General features: G+C 36.3%; 1 protein-coding gene across 3 annotated transcripts in view; it reads left to right on the top strand.

The window, feature by feature from the left end:
- The window catches only part of LOC142982657 (proton-coupled zinc antiporter SLC30A2-like), a 42,921-nt gene extending 24,129 nt beyond the window's left edge, over positions 1-18,792 (top strand). Inside the window, exons 1-10 of one of the 3 annotated variants that reach the window (XM_076129277.1) lie at positions 3,814-3,876; positions 6,955-7,080; positions 9,070-9,232; positions 9,703-9,894; positions 10,314-10,503; positions 10,988-11,081; positions 11,366-11,490; positions 12,212-12,327; positions 12,835-13,022; positions 13,710-18,792. In XM_076129277.1, the coding sequence (XP_075985392.1) occupies positions 3,862-3,876; positions 6,955-7,080; positions 9,070-9,232; positions 9,703-9,894; positions 10,314-10,503; positions 10,988-11,081; positions 11,366-11,490; positions 12,212-12,327; positions 12,835-12,989 (1,176 nt within the window). In that variant the 5' untranslated portion in view covers positions 3,814-3,861 and the 3' untranslated portion in view covers positions 12,990-13,022; positions 13,710-18,792. Of the gene's footprint in view, positions 1-3,813; positions 3,877-3,897; positions 4,031-6,954; positions 7,081-9,069; positions 9,233-9,702; positions 9,895-10,313; positions 10,504-10,987; positions 11,082-11,365; positions 11,491-12,211; positions 12,328-12,834; positions 13,023-13,709 lie in introns of those variants that run through there. The other 2 variants (XM_076129278.1, XM_076129276.1) reach the window with 2 other exon arrangements.

Here is an 18,792-nt window from a genome sequence, read left to right as displayed (position 1 = left end):
CTAAATAAATAAATAAATAAATAAATCTATACTTTGAATAAAACCGAATCGTGCGAAGAGAGAAACGGCAATATACAAATTTTGTCTATACTTCGAATAGTGCCTGTGTAAATACATGTAACTTATAAATAATCATGTTTTCATTGTATTTGCTCACTTACGTTCCGGCTGCGTTCTGCATCTGTTTCAACAAGGATCTTTAAATAAACATGACATCACGAAATATTGTACATTTTAAAAGCTTCAAATAATTATTCACGTCTAAAAATCTATTAATGATAAAGTTTAAAATAAATAAGTGAGTAAATCCTTTCAACGTAATAATTCGACACAGAAATCAATCTGTAACCTTTCACAAAAAAATGAGGGAGTCTATAATTTGTTACGGAGCCTGAGGAGCAAATAGTATGCCCAGTCTAATCCACCCTATTCATTTTCCTTTTAGAATTTTAACAGAAAGCGTGAAATCAATGAAAACAAAGGGATCGGAATATTAATGGCGATGTTTTTGGCACCGACTCCAAACAATTCTCTGTTTTATAATAGCTCCGAACGTTTTCGAAGGCATTTTATCTTAGGTAGGTATTTTTCATGGATCGGAAGACTAATAGTCGAAACTCGGTCCGTGTTGAATTATGATACATACATGCATAATATCATCCCTGTTTTACCCGAAGGATAAGGGGTGTATGAAATACACGTTTTTAAATGTTGGCAACACAAAGGTTTTATTATGTCATGTTCTTTATGGGGGGGCCTGGAGGTCTTAAATACTGGCCATGGCTTAGTTTGGACTCCAGATCTCCCACAAATTACAAATGTAACAAAAAAAAGGACTATGAAAATCGACCATAATGTACCATGTTATGTAATTTGTGGAGATAAATAAATCATTTTTTATTATGTAATAGGGGGCTGGCCTATTACCACTTACCGGACACATAACTAAACTCAGGACTAGATTTTAGAAACATTTTAAATTAAACTAGAATATACCAATAGCACTTTACCCGACACGGGAATCTGACTGGTGATCACGATCGGCAGTCGGATATACTAGTTATCGACCGCGCCAAAAAAGGCATTTTTAGTTACAAAATTACATAAAATGTCCCTATGGACTACATTATGTAATCCCTATACACATATACCTACAAAAGATAAGCGAGTAGAAAGAAAGACATAACATTTTCTCCTCTGTTTTCATAGTAAAGTGTATTTCTGTTTGAGTGTGCAGTCAGTCCGCCCACGGCCGACCGCTTCACTTAATACATCGGCCAATTAGCTACGTAGCGACCGTTACTTAACTGCTATGATAACCATCTTGTATGGGCTTATTGATTTATTGTATCCACGTGTGAGAATTCAATATTGCAGAGAAGTTTGTGAAGGATAGCATTTGCCAGACTTCACATTCAATTGTTGAAAAATAAAATTGACCTACTAATCCCACTGCTGGCCAAGGGTTGAGAAAAGGTCTCCGCCCGGAATGAGGGAGAAATTAGGCCTTTAGTCTACTACGCTGGCCAATGCGGGGTAGGGAATTCAAAATTACAGCCCAAAAGTAAAGTTTAAATAAAGTGCTATAGACCACTCTGTATTAAAAAATGTTAACTGTGAGGAAACACTTCGTCACAATGGCTTTTCCAAGTTACATATAAGGTTTTGTCCTACTTTCGAAGTAACATACAGCTTTTGTCGAAATACAATCTAGCACCCCAATAGGGTACAAACACATGGCATGGCATAGGGTATCCAAAGAATGGCTCATCCTTATACAAAGGGCAGGGCTATTGCAACACCGGGCTGGCAAAAAATATTACGATCGAAATTGGAAAAATCCAATAACACTTGGCCAGAACCGTGAATTGAAAACCACATCGGCAGTTGCATACACACGCTCACACCACAAGTTCATTCGTGTAACTATTGTGTGGAAAAATACAAAAATATCATAAAATAATTCGTAGACCTCGTTGGTAGATAAAATAAATAAATGTTTTTGATGGGATTGTATTGTCATCTAATAATCCCAAAGTTAATCCTAAAATGTAAAGTTTCAAAACGATTCCTCAACAAGATAAGTGTGTGTTCTTTAAATTCTTAGATTTGTTGCAGTTATTTATACAGTTAATAGCTGACCCGGCAAACCTTGTTTTGTCATATATATATTTTTTTGTTAGGATTGAGCAACCTTTATCACTAATAGGTATGAAATATAGATTTTGGCCGATTCTCATTATACTTAATATGCTCACAAAATTGCATGAGAATCGGTCAAGCCGTTTCGAACCATACGGGAACGAACATTGTGACACGAGAATTTTATAATATAAGATAGGTCGACCTTATAAAATAGCAAAAAATATTCTACCTAACCTAGATTATTTTTCCATTTTCTTATCTAAGCACTAAGCCTTACAGAAAGCTATCAATTGCGATCGTGGGCGTCTCTGCCGAACCCTTCAGTGACGCGTGGGCGTGTTGATAGAACTTGCCTACACTTGTCACAGTTCAACGTGATCCCCCACGTGGACACCCACACACTCATAATGATAATGTACTTCGAAGAACCGATTGCTTTTGTTCTGAAAGACTTTTAATGGATCGTACTAATTCAATGAAAATTTGTGATGACGTCGTTTTTTGTTATTTTTATTCGGTAGGAGCTTTTCTCAGTCTGCTTCTTGTTGTTGTTTGTTACTCTTAAATTAGCGTAGGCGTTGATCAAAATCGATTTACTTTTAACAATTTAAAACAAATGCGATAGTGAAAATTCATTTGCTAAACAACAATTATTTTGGGTACTACATACATACTATATGATATACATGTATAATATCACACCTTTTTTTCTAGGGGTAAGTAGGCAGAAACCAAACAACGCCACTGCGATCCTTACAAACCTTTCCCTTGCCATTGACATTCATATTGGGTACTATAAAAATTGAATGGTAAATGTATGAATAAGAGCGTTTTAGAGCGAGGTTATGGATAAATGTCCGATAATCTATCCAATAGACGAAAGGACAGAAAACGTATGAAAACAACTGTCGTAATTCTATCTCATATATATTAACCGGTACTTACGTGGCTAGTATCTAGTGGGTAGATTCACTTACCAAATTATAAATATCCTTCTACCCGCATTTTAAATTAGTGTTCAAAATAAAGCATGACATTCACTGTACTGATAAATTGTTACATAGTTGAACTAGATAGAATGGGTGGCCTTTGTTTTATCGTGTGAAGTTTTACATACGTGAGAGTTAAATTTAAATGCGGGCTTGATGCAATGCACGCAATGATTTTATCTCGATCACATGGACATATTGAACAATAAGTATTTGGTCAAATTATATGTATTTACTACTACAAGTACCTATTTGTGGAAAAGAAAATTGACAAGATCTATGTGAATTAAGAAAGAAAAGTTTAGGAGATGATCGCAAGTACCTAGTATTATATGGTCTTTACCCACTTCCTATAGCGAAAAAGCGGGCTTTGGTAAGACCTAAAGCTGCTGAAATATTATTCTTTAAACTACAAAATACCAATTTTAATAACTGTAGAATTAGCATACTTTAAACTAACTTTAAAATACCAAGTTACTCCAATGAACAAAATAGTTTTAGATTAAAGCTTATAGTTGATTTATACAAGATTAAGAGTAAAGATTAAAGCAACACTAATCTAAATACTAATTGACAACTGAGCCATTGTTATACGACAATAAAAACGCAGCCTTGTCGCAACTCTTGACACAAAAACCGCACGTCAACAGCCCGCTTTATATTCAACGGTTATAGAGTAGAAAAAATATATTTTTGACGTTTATTTAAAGTTTGTGGTTCGAAGAAGATGCGGAAATTAAATGTAAGTAGTTTTGTTAAAACTATTTGAATTAACGATTTTTTTGAATAGTGCTGTTTTTAAAAGTGATATTTTAGATAAAAGAGTTATTTAATAAACTTATTAACGCGTAGCTGAGTATTTGGTTCTAGGATTTTTGTTAGTTTTGATAAATAGGGTAAGTGAGTATTAGAAATCTGTTTCAAATCTTAAGAAACGGGATTGAATAGTATTTTTTTAACGCAAATTCCATGCGAATGGAGTCGGGTAAATCGACGGCATTCTGCCATCTTTTAGTTTTAAAAAGAAAAGATTAGATTGTTAGGTTATGTATCAACTCGCAATTAAAACCGTTGGACTTAGAAACTTTGATACTTTATATACTGTTTTAAGAATAGGGTAAATGATAATAAAGTGGTTTTATTCCAACAAATCCCACAAGTTATGTCCAGCTGCTGAGCAATAGCCTCTTAACAGAATAAGGGATTGTTTTTCCACCAATTTGCTCTAATGCCGATATTCAACCTCCAGTGAAGTAGGAAATTTATTTGTAAGTACAAAGTTCTTGCGGGTAAAGCGTAATATATTATACGGGAGTGATATTTTAAAGTTATTGGTTATATTCGCGAAGTTCAGCCACTTTGTAAGATGATGTGCAGGTGCTTGTTACGAGTAGTACATTGTAATACGCTCTAAGTGTATTGATACTTTCAGAATCTGTCGTAAACTGTGTGTTGTCTCGTAGCCCAGCTTATGATATTTATATTTATGACTAACTGACCCGCTCAACTTTGCTTGCCTCACATTCGAGGGAATGGGTGAAATTTTTCCCCGTTTTTGTAAAAAAAATTACTGGTACTCTGCTCCTATTGGTCGTAGCGTGATGAAATGTAACCTATAGCCTTCCTCAATAAATGGGCTATCTAACACTGAAAGAATTTTTCTCAGTAAAAATCAGTAGTTTCTGAGATTAGCGCGTTCAAAGAAACAAGCAAACAAACAAACTCTTCAGCTTTATAATATTAGTATAGATTTAACCTTTTAAAAAGAAGCAGAACCAGTTTCCCGATTAAGTTATTATATATAGTGTATCTTCTGATAGTTAACCAATACTTACCCAGAAGTAGTCAAACTGCCGTTAATATTTTGGATAAATTAACCATGTTTTACAAGTTGCGAGGGTTGGTAGATTTATTTTTTATCCTTTTAAAAAATATGACTCAGTTTGGGAATGTTGTGTAGAAAATTTTAATAATGTTTCCTGCTAACATTTACCTTAAGTCATGCAAATATTTAGAACAAACTACTTAAAGGAAAGTACATACCGCTTTCCTAAGTCAATGCTTAAACAAAGGAGGAAACCCTTCGAAATTATTTTCTAAGAACCCTAAAAGTAGTAATGGCTTACTCTCAACAAGATTAAATTTAAAATTGAACTAGTTAGATTCGAACTTATGTCTAATCATACTCTTATACAAACTAGCACTTAGAATGCTGTTTTAAAAAGAAAATAATATGAATTAAACAATCCATTTAATTACATTTTAATTCAGCATTCAATTCAGATTGGACATAAGATCGAAACCAAGTCGATCGATTTGATATTCAGTCCCGTCGGGGGAAAACCTCAATATTATTATGATACATTAATAAATGACGACCTCTGTGGCGCAGTTGTTAAGGTGGTCGCCACATCACTACCATTACGTTGAAAGTCGTGGGTTCGATCCCACACGGAACAATTATTATTGGTACAATCCACTAATACTTAGTTGTTTTCGGGTCTGGTTGTACCTACTTTGTTTTCGGTTTTTTTTTTTTAATACACCGATATGTAATAGCTATTCTTAGTGCGGGAGTTGTCTGTAAAAAAAAAAATAGATTAACATAGTCTCATAATACATCCCATTAACGTAAGTTTATCATCAGTAAAACTAAGTCTGCCCACGAGACACATAAAGTTCACCTGTGCCCTTAAATCATGTGAGTGATTAGCCCTCCCTATTCCCTCCCTACTCCCTCCGTACTCCGTCCTAATCTTCATAATCCTCTCTTTATTTATCACAAGCCTTATTAAAATATACGTGTAAAATTACAAGGGACTTTTAGGGTATATCGCTTAAGTGAGCGTGATAAATTTATGTGCTTACCCTTCAGATATTATAATGTGCTTGATCGGTTATCCGGTGATAAAAATGGACAGCGTGTCGGAATTTTGTGCTTCTTATTTTTGTTGAAATAAATAATGTAACCCATTACTGTCCCACTGTTGGGCGAGGTTCTACTCCCGTAATGAGGGAGGGGTTAGGCCATGAGTCCACCACGCTGGCCAAGTGCGGGATGGGGACTTTGCATGCCTCAAGAACTCTTAGATATGCAAGATTGCATTACGACGTTTTCCTTCACCGTTAGAAGAAGTGATTATCAATTTTTATACACAAATAACTCCGAAAAGTCATTGGTGTGTTGCCTCGGATTCTCACCATGCATCGACCACTTAGGTGTCGTAGGAGGGAGGTGCATTGTTAGATCACCCAGCTATCACTGCTCTTATTTTTGTTATTGAAGTGTAAATAATACAGTTATTAAAACAAGTAGACTAATACGGCTAGAAGTAAAGGCCCTTTGTTTTGACCCGATCTATCTAAACATTTTTGTAAAGTGTCTTATTTACACAGTGATACGAGACTGGTTTAACTGTTGCTGACTGTGTAAACAATTATTTAAAACTAAAATACGTATTATTTTGGTATAAATTCGACATTAATTTATACGATATCAATATACCTTTGAATAACTGTTATTTTTAACTTATAACAGTAGTAGTAGTTTGTGGCCTTCGACAGGACTTAAACAAAACGAATTGTTTAAATCTAAAAGTAGACATACATACATACATATATAATTTGATATCTTTTTCATAAATGGGTAGGCAGACACCGTAAAACGCCACTTGGTAAAAGTATAGGCAATTTTTGTTATGTTTTAATCCCTTAGTTCCTATCTACTATATTTCAATTATTACTATTATACCCCTACATCATCGTCTATACAATATTTAAGGTCTACCATCCATACTAACATTATATTCTCTTATTCCAGGAGACATATACAGACGTACCAATGACGGCCACCGACGCAGAACACTGTCACTGGAAGCCGCAAGCTGAACCGCCCAGCGCAATACCACAGCTGCTAACTGCGCTTGTACTATGTGGAGTGTTCATGGTGAGTTCAAAAATACCCATTAATGTCCCACTGATGCAAGCGTCTTCTCCCAATGAGGGAGGGGATAGGCCTTGAGTCCACCACGCTGGCGAATTGCGGGTTGGGGACTTTGCATACCTTCAAGAACTGTTCTGAAGTACTCTCAGGAGTGTAAAGCGTCATCACGATGTTTTCCTTCACCGTTGGAACAAGTGATAATTATTTCTAATACACACATAACTTTGAAAAGACATTGGTGTGTTGCCTCGGGTTCGATACTGCGACTACTTGCTTGGGAGGTATCAACTTATACCATTCGGCTATCACTGCTTCAAATAATGCATGTCATTTAGAAGACTATATCTTTGGCAATATGCCAGGTATCTGACTGTTATTGGTTAGACTGAGATCAACTTGTTTCGTGACCTTCAAAGTCTAAAGCATAACTTAAATACGATACCAATTGTAAAGAGCATTTGTACAGTGAGAATATATTATCTAGTGACCCTTCTTTATTCTTCTACATTCATCATATTATTATGGTTGGTAGTGAATTTAGTATCAAAGTCGTTCAGGCGGCCCGAATTCCTTTCACATGGCTTCACGACTGTCAATAACAACCGGAAACGACATTTAAAATGCCCCCTATAGCCCAGAGACGACCCATCTATGAAATGTCCGCTCTAAGATTGCTTAACCCATCAATCGTTTACCAGTGAGCGCACCTAGCTTTGAGTGCCTCATTCCTCAAACCTTACTTAATAGCTGGTCCTAATCGAGAACTAATTTCAAATATACTATTCGAAACGAAATAATTGATATAGGTACTTCTTTATCAATTATTTCGTTTCGAATAGTATAACACTTTTCGTATGTAATAATTTTGATATTTATTAATACTATTTGATACTTGCTATTAGAGATTGTTGAATATTTTTAGAGGGGATGACTCTTTCTCCCTGCCTCTTGCTGAAATACGACCCAAAAGCCACCTTATATTAAAACACCCACTGTCACCTGTAGGGTAGTTTCCCAAGGTTGTTAACCTCACTGATCGTTAACGACCGTTGGCTACACCTGGCTAAATGGTCTGTACACAAGCAACAAAATAATTACTAGAACCGTCGCCATATTAGTAGTACAAGTATATGCTTTGTCGAACAAAAAATTTGTCGCAAATTAGGGCATGAGTGAGTACCAATTTACTAAAGCTCTTTAAACTGTTTTTCTTCTTTTTTATAACCTTTACTGTCATATTGTTGGGTTATCAAATGATATCATCAATAAAATAGAACACTACAAACGTTTTCTCCCAAACGTTGTAAATAGTATCCATACTAATATTATAAATGCGAAAGTAACTCTGTCTGTCTGTCTGTTACACAATCACGCCTAAACTAATGAACCAATTTGCATGAAATAAAAAAAAAATACCAATTTGGTATGGAGATATTTTGATACCCGAAAAAGGACATAGGCTACTTTTACTCCGGGAGAATGACGCATTCCCTAGGGAAAATGGCGGACGAAGTCGCGGGTAAAAGCTAGTTAGTACTTAACTCGTGCTTGCCAAGGATCTCTACTAAATAGTCGGACTATAAAACTGTGTTAAATTGGACTCACATTGTAAGAAATTAATGAAAACCTACATTGGCTATTTAATGTAGTAACTAGAACAAATCAGACATCCATTGTTCTGTACTTATTAATCTACATTTCGATACACTTTAGTTATACTTGTTTATCACATTACACAATTTAACTGCTTTTTTTAAAATTGAAGGCGTGTTTGGATTAAATAATATCCAATGAAAAAAGTAAACTGTTAAAGAGACTCAATGCCATTTAATATGTAATTTATGGGTGTACAGGCTTATACTCGAAGCTCTTCCTGTGTCTAAGAGAAGCCAGAAGCCAGAAAGTTTCCTGGGACCAAAAAGTATTTTCTGAGATTTTCTGTTAAGACTTTCTTAGAATTTTCAATATGTTCATATTTCTACTCTTCGTCAGGTGTGCGAGCTGATCGGCGGCTACCTGGCCGGGAGTCTGTCAGTGATGAGCGACGCGGCGCACATGCTGAGCGACTGTGGGGGGTTCGCGCTGGCGCTGCTAGCCTTCCACTGTGCTAAAAGGAACCCTGACACCTCCATGTCGTATGGGTATAAACGAGCTGGTGGGTAACATTTACATATTATTATTATTGAGTTAATTTGTTCGATATTGGGTTAATTTCTATGAGTAGAAGGATTGAGCAATTTATATCTGTACAACTTTTAGGCAATTTTAAAGCTTTTACCAGAAATATGTATTGTTCAACCGTGATTAAGCTCAAATGCTGTAAGAACTATCTAGGCCTATTTCCATACCATTTCAAAAGGAGTCCCTTGCCCAGAAGTGAAGTAGTACTGGGTTAATAATACAATCTTCGAATAATAATTTTAAAGGTGCAATGTAAAAACAAAACTATCGTGGCTACAATATTATTAACAGTGTGCAATGAGCACATTTCTGTATTTCGTGCATTTTACTCCATTGTTATAGTAACACATCCACCACTTTCAAATCATTGAAACTCATGCGTTTTGAGTTATTTTCGTTAAATAACGCCTTTTATTCTTATATATTCTTGTTTCTTCTCCCCAGAGGTCCTGGGCGCCATGTTATCAGTCCTCCTGATCTGGATCCTGACGGGTATCTTCGTGTACGTGGCGGTGTGTCGGCTGCACTCGGGCGAGTACAACATCGAGCCGGACATGATGATGATCGTGTCCGGCTGCGGCGTCGGGTTTAACGTTATATTGGCGCTCGTGCTGCATGGATGTGCTTCTGATATCGGTGAGTGAATTTCTTCCTTTCCATGTTAAAGACAGGGTTCTTACTTCGCACAAAATTCCAATTAAGCCTACTATCACTCACCATAGCTCGAATCCAAAAATTTCTTTGTATGCGTGATAGTTATCTTAAATCGAAACTGTCACGAAACTGGCTACTGGCTAGTTATTGCTCTTATAGCAAACACAAGCCTCCACTCGACTCTTCAGAACTTTGACGAACATAGAAAATAAGAGACATACCGTTTAAGCAGGTCCAAAACAACTATAAAACACAATAATATGATTATGTTAAAGAAGTATGTATTTAGCGCCACATAACGTGTTATCGATCGGCCGCATGACATTTTTTATTTTGATTAGCCATTTTTTTCAAAAGTCATCTTTAAAGATGAGTACCTAATCCATGTGTTATACGTCCAGCGCACCACCACTCTCACGGTGGCGCGGCGTGTTCCCACGCGCACGCTCACGGAGGGAGCGGTGGTGGGGGCGGCTGGAGACTGTTCCGACGTAGGGAACACAAGCACGCTAACGGCGCGCTCGTTAATGGAGACTACACCATGAAGGACCTGCCCAGTGTTGAGGCCAGCGTCGTGGGATCGCAACCCAGGTAACATAGCTTCACCTATTATATTTTATAATAAGTATAACTGAATTTTGACTTCCTGCGGGCTTATCACGTATCTAAGTTGACAACTAGTGTACGTCAAATTGATGGTCACTATTCAGTACATTGCTGCATTGACGTTACGTGTTAATCAGTATAATCTATGAGAGAAAACTATGTACAGCATAGTGGCTTTCAAATAGTTGTCAACTGAGATATGTAATAGCACTGGTCAAACAAAATGTTCCAGTTGTTTCTAATTTATCTTGTTAAATATGTCAATAAAATTATTAAGCCTTCTTTTTAACCTTACATATCTGGGTTAGGTATGCAAGATTCCCTCCTCCCCTCCCTCAAGGGAATTCAAAGACGAAACTTCCAAATTGAACTGAAACTTACTTTTGTACTTTAAAAAGATGCATTTCCTGAAATGTAAAAACAATCGTAGTTAGAAGGAAGGTGGTATTTAAGCATATTATTGTTGCAGGAACATAAATCTCCGCGCGGCGCTGATCCACGTGATAGGTGATCTCATACAGAGCTGCGGGGTGCTGCTCGCTTCTATACTCATTAAGTTTTATGTAAGTACCGTACGAACAGATAAAAAAAATGCAAATGTATTAGTATGTTCACTACTTCTAGCTAATTTATTGGCAAAAGTGCTGCGATTTCGCGCCGCAACTCGAAGTTGCTATTGTATTTATCGAATGTTGCCTGATTCCGCAAGACGAGTTACATATTTGACTAATTTACTTTACTTAATTAGAATGATAATCATTCTCAGAGATAGGCCTTCCTGTGTTCTGTGTTATATCTGTGTTCGAACGAAATAAAAAGTTAAGTGTGATATATTTAATTGTTACAGCCTGAAGCGAAGATAGTGGATCCAATCTGCACGTTCGTGTTCAGTTTCCTGGTGCTGCTGACGTCAGCGCGAGTCGTCAAAGACGCCGTGGGCATGCTCATGCAAGCTGTGCCCAAACACTTCAGGTAACCTAGTGCATACATATCTGTAGTAGTCTCTTTATATGTCTTTGTAGACTTTTCTTGGTAGATTTCTCGATGACGACTTCACATAGTAGAATTTTCCTGGAAGATTCCTCATTGAAGACGTCACATGGTAGAATTTTCCTGGTAGATTTCTCGATGAAGATGTCACGTGGTAGAATTTTCCTGGTAGACCACGGAGAAGACCTCACATGGTAGAATTTTCCTGATTTAGTGACAAATGCTTTAAATTGTAGACTTTTCCTGGTAGATTTCATGGCGAGGACGTCGCAGGGTAGAATTTTCCTCCGAGACTTCTCGATGACAACGTCACACGGTAGAATTTTCCTGGTAGACTTCACGGTGAAGACGTGAGACGTGAGACGTGAGACTGGAAGCCGACTCCAATATAGTTTAGAAAAAAGGCTAAGCTGATATACATCGGCATGTACATACTAAGCGTTGGACCACATCTGGCAGCACGAAATCGCATTTATTTTCGTCTGTGCTACCACGAGCTGCGTTCCGGAGTCTCCCTGCCGACCATTGCATTTTGTCCGTGATGCCGATCGCCTCGAGGATTTCGCCGCGTGCTATCGCATTATGCTTTCCGTCTCGGTCTAGCAAATGGCAGTTCTAAGCGACAGAAAGAGAAAAGGCGACGGAAAAAGGCGTTTCCGGCCTGCCCATGTGGTCCAACCCTAAGAGTTCTTATTCCCCGCAGGTACCGCGAGTGTGTATCAGCTCTGTCGTCTCTGGCGGGCGTGCGCCACGTGCACTCGCTGCACGCCTGGGCGCTGTCCACGCACCACACCGTGCTCACCGCGCATGTGGCTATTGGTATGACAACATTAAATAAATATATATTTACTATCTATGTCGTTTTCTAGGTATATTCTCCAGGTATTTGCTGAGGACTTTTTGACAGGAACGATTAAATGTGTTTTTGGTGTAGACTGTGGTTTGGATGGTAGTTGCGACATCAGTTTGATGTAAAACGTTGTCGGCAATCTAAGTTGATGTGAGAAATATTTGTTTGTTTATTTAAAATTGTAAGTCAGTGGTCAGTGGGTCATGAATTAACCTTATTTCTGCGTGGTTGCCGTATTCTTGAAGAAGGTCATTTCATAGCTTATAACGAAGACGAAGCTTGACAGACTACACTCTCGCCAAAACGTAACACTGCGGCAACGGCGACGTCGTGTGAAGCGATGGGTTTCGCTCCACGCCGCTCGACGTGAATACATTATTGCGCCACTACCGTTATGACCCGGCTCAAAGCTTGACTACTTTACTACCCGATGTCTTGTCTAGTGATGTGCTCATCTATCTCTGTTCTCTGCCCAGACGAGCTGACAGACCCAGAAGCAGTTCTCCACGCGTGCCAGGCGCTGGCTCGCCGCGAGTGGGGCGTGACGGCGGCCACGTTCCAGGTGGAGCGCTACAGCGCGGCCATGGCGGCGTGCGCCACGTGCCGCCTGCAGCCAGCACACACGCCCTGACACCTCACCACGCTCACGCACTAGCGAGCACAGGTAACACCTACCTCATGTAATCACGAACTGAAAATGGGGACGAACAAGATGTTATGTTCCTCCAACACAAAGGGAGGATCCTCCGACCAGACGAGGTGATCTGGTGGACCTACTGCCCGACCGTTCTAGTCGAGAACTTGTATATATAGTGAATGGCAGTGCAAACTCTGAGAGTGCGATTCAGGACTTGTGGCGACCATCACTCTGACAGTTGGTGAATCTGCGCTCGTATCACTAGATGTCGCTGTATGTAGCTATCCGCTACACGAGTAATAGCGAACACTCCTATCGTCATATTGCTAATATTTAGTTATGTTACTAGTTAGTTCTATGCATGGCGATATAAGACTAACCGCAATCGCATAATTACGCAATCGCTAGATCTACTTTTCGAAATACTATCGACATCTTTTTTAGCTATCTCAGGTAAACCATCTACCAATAATTATATTGTTCCAACGATGAAGGAAAACATCGTGATGCAACCTTGCATACCTAAGAGTTCTTTAGAACAGGTCTTGAACGAATGCAAAGTCTCCAAACCGCAATTGACCAGCGCAGAGGACTTAAGGCCTAACCCCTCCCTCACCTTGAGGGGAGACCCTTGCCTAGCAGTGGGCCATTAATGCGTTAAATTTATTCATAGTTTTACTAATTAGTAATCTAATTAAATATTTTCTATTACAGAGAATAATTGACTTCCTAACGTGAACATAACGAGAGGCACCTTCGTGCACGGAATGAACAATTGACGGACTACTTGTCAATCATTGATTGACAGTCCACGACAGTGATGTGCGGTGTCAATGTCAAAACCAAAGTGATTGAAACAAGATTGAGAACATTTGTAGCAATTGTCAATATGATTGATAGTAGGACTTATGTTAATGGATTGATGTGGACTTGATGATCTCAAAAACAAGTCATAATATTTTTTTGTATGAAAATAATGAGCTATGATTGTGGGCACTTTGTTTCATTACGATGAGAATTACAGTATTGCTTTCTTAGTAGTAACTTTTACAAAGTATCTATATAAATCACTGGTTATATGACTCAAAGATAAGTTCTGGTTAAGCATACAATAAAAACATTGACATATATTTTTACTCTTCCTGTCCATTTACTTGCTAGACAAGCTATCCAAGACTTACCTAGAAGTTATAATATAAAACCTAGAAATGTAATAAACTGGCTATGAGTTATCTATACTAATATAATAAAGCTGAAGAGTTTGTTTGTTTGTTTGAACGCGCTAATCTCAGGAACTACTGGTCCGATTTGAAAAATTCTTTCAGTGTTAGATAGCCCATTTATCGAGGAAGGCTATAGGCTATATATCATTACGCTACGACTTATAGGAGCAGAGTACCAGGAAAAAATGTTACAAAAACGGGGAAAAATTTCAACCATTCTCTCTTATATGACGCAAGCGAAGTTGCGCGGGTCAGCTAGTAAGCTATAAAAATGTAATTATTCAAAATATTTTCTCATCGTAATGTGTCAAAGCGCCCATAAAAATTAAATTATTCAATTAAAATAAATAAAAAAACAAATAAATTTATTTTGACGCGTAACCTTTTAAACAGAATGTAATTTATTGTGGATATACGTATTGTTATTTTAATAAATAATTAATGTAAAATAAAAGAAATTATAGTATTTAATTCGTGCCAATGTTCGGGTGAAATGTAAAAGACCCGTTAAATGAGAATTATAAATAAAAATTGTATGTTTCTAGAATATAAGTGAATTATAAATCAATTATTATTTATTGTATAAATTTAGTAATATAGAGCTGTTGTATATTATAAATAGTTCATACAGATTTGAACATGAAGCCTTTTCGAAGCTAAAATGTAGTAAAAAGTATTTTGTGTCATGGGGTAATTTGCTTTACAAATAATTTAATGTTTTTTTGACATGTAACATATAATGCAGAATTAATAAAAAAAAAACAACAAATAGAAAAAATAGGCGTAACATACTTTTAGAATGTTATAAACAAATATATTAAACCATAGTAAACTTTTTAATGATGAATCATGAATTCCCTTGGTCATTAAGATCCTTAGAACAAAATAAAAAGCTCTTTTTTCTCGTTCAAATCTGTGTGAACCTCCATCTTGGATGTATTCAAGAAACGGGCATAGAGAATACTCTTTAAAACATCTTGTCTATGTCCAATGTTGTTATTTAGCTCATTGAATGTAGCTCACGTTTTGAAAGTTAAAAACTGTCAGCCGTAAACTATGCTTTCTGATTATTTTAAAACTACTTTTTTTTCTGTTTTGCTGACGTGTAATTTTGTGCATTACATACATACAAATATTACGCCACTTTGACTTAAGACTTAAGGGTAGACGGAGACCAAAGAACGCTACTAAGATCCCTTTTGTGTTCTTACCGAAACCCTAAAGGCGCGTTCCCACTATGTCGTTACGATTAATTTATCGTTGGACGACTGTCGTCTCTAGCTGTTCCCATTATAACGATTGTTTGTCGTCAAAACATTTTATCGTTTGGTGACTGTCGTATCTAGCCGTCCCCAGTGTCACGATAATCTATCGTCACTGCAAAAAATGTCGTAGACGACAGTAAGTCGTGTCGTTCTATATATGAACACCTCCATTTAAACATATAAGCCACGGCACTTAAAACTACACGATTATCTGTCGTCACGACATAATGGGAATGCGCCCTTAAAGTACTAAGAAAAGTGTATGAATGAAAATTGCATGTGAGTGAAAAAGACAAGAATTGTATAACTAAGTAAAGCTAATACGACGTTTGTTAGAAAAACAAGCAGTAAATGTTTTAAAAGCAGTTTTATCATAGTTTACGGCTGATTGAAGAAACCTGTACAATTCCAAAAGTAGTGTAAGATATAATAAACTGTATTCGTTAACAGGGTTATGTGCAACTGTTATTTGACAATCACGTTGGAAACTAAGTGACAGAACAATATCCAAGTACCCACCTGCAAAAATTTTTAAAACATGCAAATTTTAATGGACCCGGTAGCTTTTATGTATCTCAGTTGACGACTATTAAGTACGCTATGCTGTACATTGTTTTCTTTCTAAAGTTATGGTACTGCATATTGGTTATCAAATTCACGTACACTAGTTGTCAATGTAGATACATAATACGGACAATTACCGATATTTATTCCCGAATATGTTTTTTTTTTTATTATTTAGCTCTTTTATCGCCAGACGCTGAAATATGTGCTTGCCTATCTTTATTTTCCTGTCTACGACACCTTGCCTGAAAGATGTAATGTAAAACTTACATCAGTTTTTGGCGATAAAAGAGCTAAGGCAAGTTTATATATGCTTTAGTGTACAAACTAACTTGGAGAGATATTCGGACGAGTAATGAACGATGAACATAAAATCCATGTTGCTTGTAAACTTACAAGCAACAATTTTTTTTTCTTTAGTTAGTAGCTACATCTAACGCCATCTCGTGGGCACTTGATTATTGTAACTGTCACTTAAGAGTATTAAGAAACAACATTTTGAAAACATTGTCAATAGAAGGCTTTTTAATTTATTTTTTTATTACAATTTTAATTTATTTCTTTTGTAAATAGAGGTTGGTGTTGCGTGATATTTGGGACGAAATCAAAAATTATTCAATAATTACGTTATAATACACTATTTTTATTATTATTTATTTTAAGTATTGGTATGGTTTGAGTGAATTAATTGGACACATCTCTGTAAAACAATTGACAAAGAAAAATATTGCGTGCGACAAATCTAAGTTTTATTTTTGACAAGAATTCAGTATAAATAAGTCTTTGACAGTTGCTTTGGGCAAAAAGTCTCGAAATTGACTACCTGAGTTGATGAATAATTAATTCTAGTACTTAACTTGATTATTATTAACTGTATTAAATATTTGCATGTTATGTATATTTGACACACAAAACATGGGACAAAAAATAACGCGATTGAAGATAATCAGCAATATTTAACACTGGAAAGTTGAATAACTTAGAGAGCCTTGCATGCAAAGTTCACGGTTGGAGGAGGAGGTATACAAAATTTAGAACATCAATGACCCGTAGCCTTATGCAGCTGACGGTGGCCTGTTTAACACAGCTACTTTACTTACTTTTGAAATACAAATTTAATTGAGATAAATCTGGCATCCTAAGCCCTGCTAAAAATAACGTATATTTATTTCGCATAAAATAGAGTACATGTTTTATTAAGACGTTGGACTATAATTATACACAACCCATATGCACACTGATACCTATATTCATATTTTTCATTTAATTTATGATATTTCTTCTAAGTATTATGAGGCTATGAATCAAAAATCACGCGACATCAAATAAAACAGTTTAAAGTATAATTTAGCTTAAATCGTTGACGTTTATGTGCTCAAATAGTGAATTATTGTGATAGCTCATAGTATTGTAACGTGTATGTTGTGTTATCCCGTTGTTGTATAGAATTAATTATTAATTATTATAGATGGACAGGGTACGTGCGGTGTGGTGGCAAACAGCCCTTTTCTTTTTCTCTTTTTAAAAAGACAATTCCCGCCCTAAGAATCCCTCTTGCGTCTCGGGGACTTTTACAAACATACAACATTACATACGTTGTATATTTTAGAAATATAAAACCAATCCCGAAACAACTATTTGTGGATCGCACTAATAATTGTCCCGTGTGGAAAGCATCTTGCCTCGGAGGCCGTCATATTTTTGCAGCTAAGAATTTTATTTCGGTAGTTTCGGTCTTCCACATAAATTAGTTAGATTCTATTTCTCCATTAATTGTTCTAAGCTAAATCATATTTTTTTATCTCTTTAGCTAAAATGCAAGCTTAATCTAAGGTTGCTTTCTTTTGAAATTTTGGAGTACGTAGAGATTTAGTTGCTCAAATAACATTCCAATGTCTTACCTTTTAGCTGCTTTGCTCAATTTTTATGTACTTGAATAAAATGAATTAAATTTTCAAAGGTTTGACACAGACTGATTTATTTTAAGTTTTCAAGTAATCTAGAACTTTAATTGATACATTCCATATTATTACTATACAAAATTCCTTTTAGTTTTCTAATTTTATTGAACAATGTTTTTTTTCCCCAGTGTTCTAAATTCAAGTTTGTCACCAAAAGCGCGCCTAATGAGAAGTATTTAGCTATATGAGATGCGACTTAGTGATAAGCAATTAGTCGATTAGTAAGTTTATTATGTTAACCAAATGTAAACGAAGCCTGTAGCTATTATAGTTTAGTTTTAAATCGCTCCATTTCACAATTAGTAATTATAAGAGCGAATAAGAAAATAATATTGATGGGATCTGTTTTTGTTGAAAATATTTTGATCAGGTTTTTTTTATTCATTCAGCTATAGTTGGTTGCTAGAATTTCAATGCATTTTTGAGGCTTTAAGTAACTTGAAAAGCCTGCATAAAGTTACTTCACTTGTATAATATTATAAATAATAGTAGTTATTTGACATTATGAGGCTAGCTTTCATTTTAGATTTATGTAAACACTAAAACACTGTCAAAAGTTTGTCATGTTGAAATACGTAGTAATAGTGGTATTAAAAATGTTTTGAGCAGAAACAGGTCCATAGTTTTAGCGCCAAAACGTAACCAAAAAGAGATATTTTTATAAATGATTTGTGTATGTATTTGTATGTTGTGTTATTGGCTATATGTTGTTGTCTCCGTCCTCGGTCGCGTTCGGTTCTGTTTTGTGTAACATTGTACTGAATAAAGTCATTATTAAACCTTA

Source organism: Anticarsia gemmatalis, chromosome 22, assembly GCF_050436995.1.
Source record: "Anticarsia gemmatalis isolate Benzon Research Colony breed Stoneville strain chromosome 22, ilAntGemm2 primary, whole genome shotgun sequence".
Taxonomy (NCBI): Eukaryota; Metazoa; Arthropoda; class Insecta; order Lepidoptera; family Erebidae; genus Anticarsia; species Anticarsia gemmatalis.
This window is presented reverse-complemented; position numbering and strand designations above follow the sequence as displayed.